Source organism: Petaurus breviceps, unplaced genomic scaffold, assembly GCF_028583685.1.
Source record: "Petaurus breviceps papuanus isolate PSGF00001 unplaced genomic scaffold, PetGlider_PUasm1.0 151, whole genome shotgun sequence".
Lineage (NCBI taxonomy): Eukaryota > Metazoa > Chordata > Mammalia > Diprotodontia > Petauridae > Petaurus > Petaurus breviceps.
The window spans coordinates 31,416,950-31,430,426 of record NW_027185712.1 but is presented as its reverse complement, the minus strand read 5'-3'; the positions used below and the strand labels follow the sequence as shown (position 1 = coordinate 31,430,426).

Sequence of the window (13,477 nt, the reverse complement as noted above, 5' to 3'; positions counted from 1 at the left end):
TTAAGAGGAGACGGGGTACAGAAGGATGATACTGTAACTTCATTTCCCCCCATGGGTGTGTGTGTCTCCCTTCTTCCCCCACCCGCCCGTGGCGCCCCCCCCCCCCCCCCCGGCAATGCCCGCCTTCCTCGCTGGCAGCCAAACCGGGCTTCTTGAGCACCTCCTCAGCCCCAGAGCTCGCTATCCCAGCCTCCCGACCTACCGCAGCCCCACCCAGATGCTTCGCGTCCGCTGCAGCCAGAACTCAATCCTCAGGGCTGGATCTGATCCGGTTGAGCACCCGGCCAGCAATCGGAGCACAGCACGTGTCAGCTAAATGACCTGGAGGTCAAAGGCAAGACCGCTTTATGTAGTGGGTCTAACTCACTCAGGAGCCCTCGGCGTACCGCTCTGACCCTCCTCTCTCTCCGACCACTTCACCAGAAATCATTCACGAGGCGTCCCGGGGCGCCAGCTTCACCTAGCTCCAGCTTCTCGCAACAGGGCTGGCTGGGGCTGTAAAGGGCGTCCTGCTTGGAGTGCGCATGCCCAGCCCTCTTGTATAACGGTGAGCTTTTGACCAAGGAAAGGCAAGCTTCAATTGGTCAGCCTGAGAGACCCCAGTTAGGACTGAGGTAAGACGGGGGCGCTGTGGGACTTGTAGGCATTCTCTTAGCCTTGTGGGAAATGTAGTTTTCTGCAATGTCCCATTCCAGTCTCTGACTCCTGCTAGGTGAGTGCTTCATTGGAAGTGGCCTGGAGGAAGCGCAATCCGAGGAACAGTGCGCGTGCGTCAGCGAAGCTTTGCACAGGCACAGTGCGCGTGCGTCAGCGAGGCTTTGCACAGGTACAGTGTGCGTCAGTATCTTATTCCTGGTTGTGTGTAGTTGATGGACTTTCTGACTTTTCCAACCTTAAAAGATGAGCCGGAGAATAGAGTCATCGTGACGGTGGGATGTCTGAACAGGGTCCCTGCGTAACCGAACGGGCCTTTCCCTTCTCTCCCTCCTGCCCACTCTTTAGGTTCCCTTTTCCTCCTCCCTCCTCTGCTTTCCTTTGGAACCTGGAGGAAATCAGCCCTTCCCCTGCTCCCTTCCCCCATGGAAGAACATTTGATCTGTATATACATTCCCCGTGCTTTGTTTTACATTGATTTATTCGAAATTGGGTCAGTTTGAAACTTATGAGAATCAGGGGTGTTTTTAATTCATTGGCTCTTTAAAGGCAGTTGTGGTGTAGTGGACAAAGAGGTGGGTCTGCAATCAGGAAAACCCACGTGCAAATTCTGCCTTTTTGATCAAAAAGCATTTACTAAGCGTAATAGGAAGGTTCTGGAAATACGAAGACTCTCACCCACACTATTACATGAACGTGGGCAAACTATATTACATACCACACAGTTGTCATAAGGATCAAATGAGATAAAGCCTTGTAAGGTGCTTTGCCAGTCTTAAAGTGCTATTCAGTCTCAGCTATTATTTCATTTAGCCTGCATATTCAATTTTGTTACCATACCATTTCCCTTCCTGCAGAATCTTCAGTATCATAAATGTTGAATCATTTATTTTGTGACTATGTGAATGTTTCTGAGAAAATAAAAGTAAAGTTTTACCGTGTGACATTTTCTTTTTATTCTAGGCTGCGTTCAAGATGGGCAGCTGATCTTTTTCCATCATCACAGATGGCATTGATCACTTTACCCATGTCTCGTTTTTATTCTTCTGGCCTTCAAACTTGCAGAATTTTGACATGTCTGAGAAAATATTTTAGCCCTTATAACAAGAAGGGCAGAAAAATCATGTGTCATGGATATTTTTCCCTGCAACAGGAGCAATTCAGAGTCTACTTTCATCACGCATACTGTAAGAAGCATCAGTCAGAAAAAGGGAGTAAACTTTACCCAGTTGGTGGATCTTTGCTTTTCCAAACAGCAGCATGGGACAGGTTTGAAAAAAATAATGGTCATGTGGATGATCAGAGATTTTATAAGGAGCTAAATACTTTCACTTCATCTGAACAGGTGTTAAAATATGTAAGCACATTGGAAACTTTGTCAGATACTATGGCAGCAGCAGCTTTGTATCGGGTCTCTGAAGTGGAACAGGAGGAAGGTGGCCAAAAAATTCCAAAAACAGTCTTGGAGAATGAAATCTTCAGAGCATTATGCTTTCAGTTTGAATATGAATCCACAAATCTTTCAGACACTGGGCTGGTAACTGCTTTGCAAGCTCTGACAGGATTACATGTGGAAACCCAGAGTAATTTACTAGTAAGTCTGGTGACAGAGTGCCAAAATCGGCTTCAACAGGGTCACATGACAATTCATAATCTTTGTATTCTTGGTGAATGTATGATTAAACTCCAGAATCCAAACTGTGCAATGCTAAAGGAGATTATACTTCAACTTCAAGGTAAAAAATTGCAAGAATGTACACCTGAGGAGATAGTAGCAATTTATACATTGCTTCAAGCTGCTTTTGGAGAAGTGGTTCAGCATCAGGACTTTTTGGATCAGTTAAACAACCTCTCTATTTCATTAGTTTATAAATTTAGTCCTAAAATCACAAGCCAAATACTGGATGCCTTGGTGACTCTCAACCAAACTCGAGCTTTTCCTTTGGTTGTAAAGCTCTGTATACATTCAGTAAAATTTGTCTCTCATTTTACCAGTGAAGAGCTAGGAAGAGTCTTAGAGGGTTTCATATACTTTGGTTACACTGACAAATTTTTCACACAAGCCCTGGAACAACGTGTTTCCACATATTGTCTCACTATGCATCCTGAATCTATCAGCAAAGTCATGCAGTACTGCAGTAAAAAACTGATTCTTTCAAAACCCATTTTTGATGCAGTAGCAGAAAGTTTTGTTTACCAAGCTGAAATATTCTCCCCTGTCCAGGTTTCTCAGTTGATTATACCGTTTGGGAAACTCAATTACCTACCCCCAAATGCTCCACTTTTTTTTAGGAAGCTTGAAAATACAATAAGAACTCACTTTAAATATTTTCCTCCTCAAACCCTGTTGAATCTTCTCCATTCATGCACCCTCATTGGACGCCACCCAGTCAATTATATGGCAAAGTTATTTAGCCCATATTTTCTTCAGAAATTACAAGGTAAGTTACTCACAGATAACTTCATCATGGAAGAGTCTTGTTATATTTTGGTGCAGAAAGTTCAAAAAGGCTTTGAATTGAGCTAGGGTTTATCTTTCTTAGGTTGGTGGTATGCTTCAGGTTCTATATGTGTATTCCATTCTTCTGTTGAACCTTAGTATTTGAGACATTTGGGCCTAACATTCACAGGTGAAAAGGACCTTACATGTTCACTTATTTTACAGAAGAGAAAATTGAGACAAGTAAGGTGTAAGGATTTGCCATAAGTCACGGAAGTAGTAAGTGGCAGAGTCAACAAGCATTTATTAAGCCCTTGATATTTGCCAATCACTATGCTAATAGGCACTGGGGATACAAAGAAGGGTTCAAATTCTAGTAAGAGTGACAACATTCAACTGAATGTACATAGAACATACATACAGTGCAAATGAAAGGTAATCCTAGAGGGAAGAGACTGGAGTGGTGAAGAAGATTGGGAAAGGATTCCTGCAGAAGGTGCGATATGAGCTAAGTCTTAAGGGAGTCCAGGAGGCTGATATGAGGAAGGAGAGCATAGGGAGAATTAGTGAAAAGTCATGGACTTTGAAAATGGAGTGGCTTATACAAGGTACAGCAAGAAGGCTTTGTTGCTGGATTGTAAAGTGCTTCAGGAGGAAAAGAAAGGTTGGAAAGGGCTAGGTTGTGAATGGCTTTATTTAAATACCAAGCTGAGGTGTTAATATTTGATCTGGGCAATAAGGAGACACTGGAGTTTATTAAATAATATTGGTAACATGGTCAGATCTGTGCGTTTAGGAAAGTCATTTTGGCAGCCGAGTGAAGGATGTATTGAAATGGGGAGAAACTTGAGTCAAGGAGACCAATCAGAACGATAGTGAAGTAGTCTGGCCATAAGGTGATACGGGATTTGCCCCAAGGTGTTGGCTGTGTGAGTGGAGAAAGGGGACAAGAGTTGGTAAAAGATAGGAGTGAAGGAAAACTGAGGTTGTTATGACTGCGAAGATAGTAATAGGAAACTTTGAAATAGGAGAAGGTTTGTGAGGAAAGTAAATTCTGTTTTGGACATGGCTGAGTTTGAGATGTCTATTGGGTATCTTTTTCAAATTACCTAAAAAATTGGGGATATAAGCCTAAAACTTGAATTAAAAGCCAGCATTGAAACCAGGTTCTCTGATTACAAGTGCAGTGTTCCTTTTTTCATCTGAATATGAGAGGATTATACCATAGTATCTCTAAAGTCCCAATCTAATATCTGACAAAAATAAGTCAGTTTCACTTGCATCATCATTCTATGGACAAATTTTAAAATACTAAACGATGTCATGAGGCATGGCAGGACTATATGATTAAGAGATAAAAGATGTTTCAGCCTATTTCAAAATAGGTTTTATCTATAGCATAATGATTTTTGGCCTCATGTTGAAAGCACACAGTATTTCCACATTCTGCATACAGTTTGTAGAGTGCATACAATATTCCCAGGAAAAGTAATAACCACAAGTAACATATTTTAAAACTTGCATTAAGGAACAAGTTTTTCCTCTATAGACTTTTTCCATTCATTTATGAGATCAGTTCAGGAAAAATTAATTGTTATCTAGATTCAAGGCGATGTGTGAGGTAGGGATTCAAAGATTTAAAAATAACACAGCTTTTGATAGGTTTCTATTCTAATTTGGGTAGAGGAAGAAGTTTGTAGGACAGGTACCTAGATAACTATATTACAAAGTAGGCAGAGGATGGCCTTCAAGAATGCACAAATTTAAGTGATAGTCTATCAGATTCAGAAAATAGCTATCAAAACTGTTTAGGCCAGAATATTTGCTGAATGAAGGTAAGCAGTATGAAATTAGTCAGGAAAAATAGACTGAAGCCAAATGGGGAAGTCTTAAGTGACAAGCTAAGTGAATTTTATTTTATCTTGTTTGCAATAGGGAGTTAGTAAATCCTTTTTGCGTGGGGGAGCTAGTGATGTTTTTACCTGCTAGTAGTGTGTGGAAACCACAAGGTAGCATGTTGTAATGAAAGGCAATGGAATGTAGTGGAAAATGTGCTGACCTTGGAGTTAACAGAGATCTGAGCTGGATTTCTGCTTTCTAGTTCACTAACTCTATGATCTTTGGACAAGTGTGTTAATCTCTTAGAACTTTCAGTAAAACAGGCATAACAATACTTGGAGTACCTACTTCTCAAAGTTGTTTAAGGAAAGTGCTGTGAAAAGAACTATATAAACATGAGTTATGATTACAAGCTGTTTCTTTGTGTGAGGTTGTCCAAATAGTTTTGGGTAGTATGACATTGTAAGTAATGAAAAGTATGTATAGTGACGTTAATTCTTTTGTGACTTTTATTAAGAATAGATTTAGAGCTAGGAACTTTATTGCTTAGAAGTGACTTGATTGAAAGGACAAGCTACGTAGGCCATTCTCTGTTTAACCTCATAAAAATACATTAGTCATATATAGTAAGTGATTGTATATACCTTCATCACTCTCCATTTCTTAGTTTTGGCTGCATTAGAACTCTTAAAAATAACTTGACCTTTGATGATTTTTGTTTCAGCTCAGGAATTGAATTTAAATAGATCAAGTCTGGCCCAGCTGACCCAGCTTTATTTAACCATGGTCTTGGAGTGTCCCTTCTATAAGGTAGGAAATTTCACTTTTTCACTTGGCAACCCATTACATTATTTTGTATTTTGTTGTCTTAGTGATTAAACACTATTTTAAAAAAATGTTTCTTGCAAATTTCTTTTGCCCTAAGTTCATTTCTATTTGATTAACTTTTTGTATACAGAAAAAGATACAAATGCTCAACATTTTCTCCATGAAAATTTTTTTTATAGTTGAGGTCAGTGATTACCATTCCTTAGCCCTTTTCTTCTCTAAGTTAAACAGCCCTTTTTCTTTCATTGTGTTTTAAAAAATATCTTAGCTCAATATTTCTCAATAATCATAGAGATAGATGTCCAGTGAGGATTATAAGAATCCTATGTGATAGTTCTGACCAGTGTTGAATTCCGAGGTGTTCGTTTGATATGTTACAAATTATGGACTATATAAACTCATCTGCAGTACTTCTGAATATGTATAGTTGTTTTCATAGACACACTTCAGGCAGGCTTTTTTTTAGGTGGAAGGTAGTAAATGCCCTAAGATGATCAAAGGAGAAGTGGTTGGAGAACCACCTTCTTTGAAGAAACATAGTTTACAGAGCTGCCTAGGAAATGCTTAAATGTAGGATCTTTTCAACCCCAAAGCCTCCTTTGGGAAAACTCTTAAGGTTTTAGACCAGCTATGTTAAAGAGACAAAAAGGAAAGATATTTGGGTAAAAATATGAGAAATGATTTTAGTTATGCATACTTGACTTGAAGATATGTTAAGAGTTGTTTCCCTCACCAAATATGGTAGAATGGATGCACCTATAAGAAGTGGCAGTAAAATAATGAAACTGATTTTTTGGACCAGCACAACATAAGTATTCTATATTGGCATTCTGCAAGGCTTCTATATACTTAATCCAGCAATGCTGCCACTTTTGAAACTCTTTGAGTCTTCAGAGATAGTTTATAAGACAAAAGAAATTGTGTCATTGATTTGTAGTCATGCTAAAGTAAAATTCAGTTCTCTAGACCTTTATTAAGCATTTAATTATATTTAAGGGAGGCACAGTATTAGACTTTGACAGTACAAAGACAGAAATGAGAGAGTATCTTCAAGAACATTCAAGTTTACATTCATTTGGGGACAAGTTCCCTGCTCAAAGATAAGTAATCATAAGGTAAATAAAGGGACGGGGTAGGTGAGGAGGAGAGACAGACAGAAGTCTAGACATAGTAAATGCTTATCTGAAGGAACTACCAATTGAGGGGAACAGCTAAATGGCATCTTTTGCATGCAGTGTAGAAGGAATGATGAGAAGCAATATGAAATGAGGCTGAAAAGGGATGTGTGTGTGTGTGTGTGTGGTGCGCTAATACATATCCAGACTGACGTTGCCCAGTTTGGTCTTCTATCTTATTCTCTAGACTTGCCTCTGAATTATTATCTGTTAAAAGGGTTAAAAGGTTAAAAGTTTGCTGGGTAGGGGAAGGTGGCAAGGGTAATGAAATAAATATGTTGTAAAAACAAAATGCATCAAACTTAATATTCCTTAACTATTATATTTCAATTAATATTTATTAGGAACAATTGTGGTATTCTTTTTAGTTAGTTATCTCTGTGAATGAGCATCACATGTTTATTCTGGAAGGCTCACTCTATTTTTCAAAGGCAGGACACTATTTTATTCAAGTTCTTCACTAATTTAAAAAGGTTTGTCACATATTTTATTCATCTTGTGTATGTTTATAATTTATAGGGTCCTAAGCTGCTTCCACAGTATCAAGTGAAATCATTTCTTATTCCACCTTATCTCCTGGAGACCCCCATGGATCTTCAACTTTATAAAACTGTTACAGTTGGACTAATTGACCTTTTAAAAGCAAAAATATATTTTGCTTCAAAAGTCTCAACACCCTATTGTTACACAGTAGGTAAGCTAAAAATCTGTTTATTACCTTTTTGAGATTTCAAATAATCCTATTTTTTAATAGAGACCACATAAAGAACTACAATTTTCTCAGGAAATTACATCATAGTGGGGGAAAAATACACATTAAAAAATTAACAGTGAGAAAATTTTTGAGAAAAGGAAGAGAAAACAAACAGATGAGCAGCACTGCTATTCTGAGGGGTTCTTCTCTTGAAGCATATCTCAGCATACAGAAAATAGTTTGCTTTGTACTGTGGCATGAAATAACATATGCATTACACCACAGGGAAAGGGAATGTAAAAATTTCCAGTGTTGCTGTGAAACCTGACGATCTGTAGTCAAGAATAAAATTAGGCCTACATGGATAGTCCTCATAATGTGGTACTATAGCACATGACATAGAAGGCTGCTTCAGGATGTAGTTGACAATATAAATCAGAGACTCAGTAATGCATTTCACAATGTTACATTAGGCTTGGGTTGGATCAACATTATCTGAAGTATACCTACTGTCCTAGGATTATAGATAGTTTTAAACCTGGACATGACTTTAGAGGTCATTGAGCCCTACATTTCTTATTTACTGGAAATTTGGGTACAGGATAGCTTTTGGGGCTAGTAAATATACAATGGTAAGTGCCAATTATAACAAGTATGCTACTTTGGTTTCTGTGCATTTGTTTAATCATTTTTCAAATCTTCATCTAAAATCTGAGACCCTTGGAATATGGATGGAGAGGTGGCCTCAGAATTAGGTAGATAGTTCAGATCATACAACTGAAATATATATTACTGGTTTCAGATTTCCATTCTGAATTAGTAGAATGGAGAGAGTTTTTAATACTGGAATTTCTCTGCACCAAAAAAAATCACAAGTTAAAACCACCCCCTTACTCTAACTAGACTCATTTTAGTGTGTCCTATTAGATTTGTGATAGGGAAGAAAAGAAAGTGTAATATGGATTTAACCACAATCCTCAAAACCTAAGATTGATACTACTTGCTTTAGTATTGCTAAGCCTACTTAAACTAGAATAGATAACTTATATTTACAAAGTACTTTAAGGTTTGCAAGAGGTTAAATGATTTGCTCAGGATCCAACAACCCAGAAATGTCAGAATTTGTTTCAAGAATTTTGATATTTTTGTTTTTTTAAATAACAAGCTGAATTATTTTAATGGGATACAATAATTTTTGTAGAGTTGACTTATTTGATTTGTTATATTAAAATTTCATTATTCATTGGTTATGGTCATAGCATTCAAAGCCCTCAATAAATATAATTTGGAAGACTGGAAAATAGCACAAATAAAATAATATTTGTAATGGTATGTAAATGAAGATGTTTTCCTTTTTTCTGTCACTCAGATATTGAGATTAAACTAGATGAAGAAGGATTTGTAGTACCATTTACAAGTGATGAAGATGTGTATAAAAGGTACAGAAAAGCATTATGTTGTTTATATGATGAGAATTGTAGATTCTCATGCTAGTATAATTGATGTTTTGATATTTTATGCTTTATGTAAATTTTTTCAAAAATTTCTTACCTCACTATCAATATTTTTTTCTAATCAGATCTCAGAATCTTTGAAGTAAATGGGATCCCAGAGGTCATATCTAGTGCAGTCCCTTCATTTTATAGATATGGAAATGAATATTCCAAAAGCTGATTTAATTAGCATAAGGTCACACAGCCAGTTAATGATCAGCTGGGATTATATGTTAACAATCTTGACTCATCTTTCTATTTTCTTCATACTTATTTAATAGTTACCTTATTTTAACCATCATAGATAGTAAAAAACACTACACGTTGAAGAATGTTGCTTAAAATCATTAATCATTAAACATTAAGTGCCTGTTATATGTTTGAACACTGTACAAGGCTGTGGGAAATCAGACAAAAATGGAACATTCCCATTCTTCAAGAAACTTACATTCTAAGTTCATAATGATGTATTTTCAAAATGCTATTATTATAGCAGCATCTAAATTCCATTAAAAACTGGGCAATTAATATTCTTAAATAATGAATGGTGATGACTTTTTGCTAGAAAGTTGGGAGGCAGCTAGGTTGCCCAGTGGAAAGGATGGTTGTTTTTTGTCTTTATATCCCCACTACCTGACATCTAGTGGTTGCTTTAAAAATGCCTATTGAATTGAATGGCATACTAGTCTTCTCATTATGCTCAGAATTTACTTTGTATTCCCCTACCTTTGATCATGCTGGCATGAGGCAGCTAGGTTGTCCAGGTCTGGAGTTCAAAGACATGGAGTTCAAATGTGGCCCCAGATACTTAGTAGCTGTGGGACCCTGGGCAAGTGTAGCAGCAAGCACCCTAGCATACCCAAGATGACTGCAAGCACAGGTTCTTTGATCTTCTCTTCTAAAGGAAAGTAACTCAAAAGGGTTAACAATCTTACTTTAATCAAACATATGTCATTTACCTAATTCAGGGGAAAAAGCACCCTGAACTTTTGAGAATACAAATAGAAGTTACAAGGAGACAAAAAAATGCAGAGAAAATAACACAGTTCAGTAGACCAAAAGACAGGGCTTCTAGCTGTCTGACCATCACATACCTACATAGTTAGTTACCATAGAGAGAAGCACTAATGTCTGGGTTTTTAAAGCCAAGGGGCTTAACAGCTGTCCAGAGTCTCATCTGGCCAAATCACACAACTCTTCCCATGAGTGAGCCCCAAAGCAAAACCTCACCTCAGAGTTATACATACAGATAGACACACACACACACACACACACACACACACACACACACACACACACACAGAGCCTTCTCCAGGGTCAGAGAACATCACAACTCTTGTGACCACCACTTAATTACAAAGTAACAATATGTCTTCCTGGAAAACAAGCCTCCCCAAGCAAGCTTCTCCTATGGGCTCTACTTTACCCTTCGGCAAACTCCTCCTACCACAGGCTCCCTGTGACCACATTCAGCCTATTAGGGGGCAGAGTAGAGTTTCAGATCAGGGAAGACCCTCAGATTCACTTAGGCTTATTAAGGGGCAGGGGAGATCTTCAAATTCCCTTACCATTACAGCAGGTCACTTCACTTGTTTGCCTCAGTTTCCTCAACTGTAAAATGGGGATAATAATAACATTTACCTCCCTGGATGGTTGTGAAGATCACATGAGATCTATAAAGTGCTTAGCACAGTGCCTGGCACAAAATAAGCACTGCATAAATGCTAACTATTATTAACTGTTATTATTGTTAAGGGAAAACCAAAAATGTGATTATTCCAATTTAGCTTTTGGCAATATAAGATCTCACATAGCTTTTGATCTTATATTTCACCACAGTTCTAAAATGATATTCTTATTTAATTGTGATTAGGAATTCAAAGTATTATAAGCAATCTGTTGGAATTTTAAAAAGTTAACTGTTTATCACATTTATTTTATGTACAGATTAGCGCTTTGCATTGATGATCCAAAAAGATTTTGTTTGAATAGCCATAACTTACTAGGAAAAGAAGCTATTAAACAAAGACACCTACAGTTACTTGGTTATGAAGTTATACAGGTATGATTTAGCATATTTTTGCTACAGAAAGCTCATTCTTAATTTAAGATTGTATTATTGAAAATATTAAATGGAACTTCCTAGTGGCCCAAGAAAGTCACTTTAAATAGGGGGACATTCAACTACTATAAGTAATCAGTTTTGATAAATACAGATGAAGTTTTATTTATGAACATTGTGCAAATTGAATTTTTGTGGAATCACATTTTCCCCTGATTGTATTATAATTTTATGAAAATCATTCCATATCTGAATAATTTTTACTTGTAAAAATGTTGTTGGCCGTTAATGTATCTTTAACCCCAGTATTTAAATGTCATAGGAGAAAGTGATCCCTACATGTAAACCTCTTATGATATGAATAATCATCCCTAATTTATCATTTTCTTAAATGTTAGAATGTATACCTATAGAGGTTTACAAGAGTAGAGCTAATAGTAGCATTCTCTATACCATCATCTTGTTCTGCCTCAAAATTCAACTATGGAATGTGTTGAATTCTATGCAATACCATTTTTTTCTGTGTATTTTTCTGAAATTAATTGGAACAAAGTAACCACTAGACCAATTAAAAACTATTAAACTTTACTCCTACTTAATATGTATAGCCATACTTATTTTTTAAAATATATTTTAAAAGAACTATCCAGTAATATCCTGAACATCTGTAGTGTATCCTCATTGGTGAGGGTCAATATCCATCTACTGAAGTACAGGCTAGAGTAGGTTTCTGACCATTTTAGACTTTCTATATTATTAAGAGAGCCTCATAATTTCTCTCCATCTCTACATTCCATTCTGTCCTGTGTACTTTCCATTCGAGATGTTTCTTCCTAAAATACTTCTCCATTGTATTACAGTTATTCATTGCCCATTAAGATGGTCAGAGATTTGAAACAGGGAGATTTATTAGATTGCTGCAGTATTTGAAGTGAGGTGGTAATGACAGTCTGAACTAAGGTGGTAGCTGTGTGAGTGGGAAGAAGGGGGTAAATATTAGTTGGTTGTCTAATGTCTAAAAACACTGCTGTTTGAATCTTGTCACATTCACATTCTCCAAATGGCATAATTTTTGGCCAAATATTTATTTGTTTTTCTAACAGATTCCGTTTCATGAAGTTGAGGTTCTCCAGTCAAGATGTGAACTAGTGAAATATTTAAAGAAAAAATTATTCCCTCACAGCTATAGATTTCATTGAAGACAAGATTGGAATATTGACTTCATACTTGAAGTGGTCAAAAGAGTTTGCATTGTGGTATGAACAAACACACACTGAGAAAAAAGACCAACAATTTGTGCATTTTTCTGAGCCAATTTATTAAAGTTTATATTTGTCATCAGTTCACTAGTTCCTAATGATTCAGGACTTTTCTTTGTTGCCACAGTGTGACTTGATAATTTAGAATATTCTTTGTAATATAGCACTGAGATCACGGAACTTTTTTTTTTTTACTATGTTGGCTTGATTTTTAGAATAAACTAAAGAAGTAAAATGAAAATAATGATTTTCTTTTGCTTTTGTGGTAGGAGTACTAGAATCCTTGCTATTTAAGTGGGGTTTGTTTTCCCTTTAAAGTCACGGAATCTGTCTCTGAGACCTAAAGCTATTGACATGGCTTCCCAGTTGTTTATGACGTAAAACGGCCTGTCCACCAGCAGTTAGTGCCCCTCATATTTGATGAAAACTCCTCTGCTGTGTAGGGCAACACTTCTCATTGGAAGCAGTTCATGTGGAGAAAATCCTCACTGACTAGACTCTGTGATGTGACCTAGAACATGTTTGTGGTATTTCTTCCGATTGGAGAGAATATTTAATCTTCTTAAGTCATGAGGGTTTTTTCATTTAGGAAATGTTCCACTCACCAATATACTGTTCCAGAAGGATCAGAACTAAAAAAAGACCATTAGATTTGGCAAGTAAGAGATCACTGGTGACTTTTGAGAGAACAGTTTCAGTTAAGTGAATGAAGTTAGGAACCAAATTACAAAAGGCTAAGATGTAAATGAGAGAAAATTTAGACAGTGACAACTTTTTCAAGGGGTTTGGCTAAGAAAGGCGATATTTACAATGATAGTTTGAGGGTACAGTAGCATTTGATAAGGCTTTTTTTAGAATGGGGGAAGGAGCATTTTTTGAAAGCAGTAGTAGTAAACAAGTTAATGGCAAGATGTTTGTGGGGAGAAGATGATTGAGGATACAGTGTGCTGGAGAGGATGGGAGGGAAGGAGATCAAATGCACATGTAGAAGGTTTGGCCTGGCCATAGCAAAGGGCTACTACCTCTTTGTCAG

At 37.1% G+C, this 13,477-nt stretch overlaps 2 protein-coding genes across 7 annotated transcripts in view; one reads left to right on the top strand and one right to left on the bottom strand.

The window, feature by feature from the left end:
* Positions 1-596, bottom strand: part of MTRR (5-methyltetrahydrofolate-homocysteine methyltransferase reductase) — a 49,031-nt gene extending 48,435 nt beyond the window's left edge. For 2 of the 3 annotated variants that reach the window (XM_069076947.1, XM_069076962.1), the window contains exon 1: positions 203-596. The gene's annotated coding sequence lies outside the window, so the exon portion shown is untranslated. The remainder of the gene's footprint in view (positions 1-202) is intronic. The other variant, XM_069076952.1, reaches the window with a different exon arrangement.
* Positions 477-12,688, top strand: FASTKD3 (FAST kinase domains 3). 4 transcript variants are annotated; one of them, XM_069076974.1, is made up of 8 exons: positions 477-614; positions 713-826; positions 1,618-3,095; positions 5,658-5,743; positions 7,456-7,630; positions 9,000-9,069; positions 11,071-11,185; positions 12,289-12,688. In XM_069076974.1, the coding sequence occupies exons 3-8, from the start codon at positions 1,661-1,663 to the stop codon at positions 12,382-12,384; spliced, it is 1,977 nt and encodes a 658-aa protein (XP_068933075.1). In that variant the 5' UTR covers positions 477-614; positions 713-826; positions 1,618-1,660; the 3' UTR covers positions 12,385-12,688. The 4 variants fall into 4 exon arrangements, with proteins under 4 accessions (XP_068933075.1, XP_068933102.1, XP_068933084.1 ...); XM_069076983.1 differs by having other exon boundaries at positions 483-614; positions 696-826; XM_069077001.1 differs by lacking the exon at positions 713-826 and having other exon boundaries at positions 478-614.
* The last annotated feature ends 789 nt before the right edge of the window (positions 12,689-13,477 follow it).

Coding starts and splice junctions, on each gene's coding strand:
- FASTKD3 (XM_069076974.1), top strand. CDS start 1,661: ATGGCATTGATCACTTTACCCATGTCTCGTTTTTATTCTTCTGGCCTT. Junction 3,096..5,657: donor TTTTCTTCAGAAATTACAAG/GTAAGTTACTCA, acceptor TTTTTGTTTCAG/CTCAGGAATTGAATTTAAAT. Junction 5,744..7,455: donor TGGAGTGTCCCTTCTATAAG/GTAGGAAATTTC, acceptor TATAATTTATAG/GGTCCTAAGCTGCTTCCACA.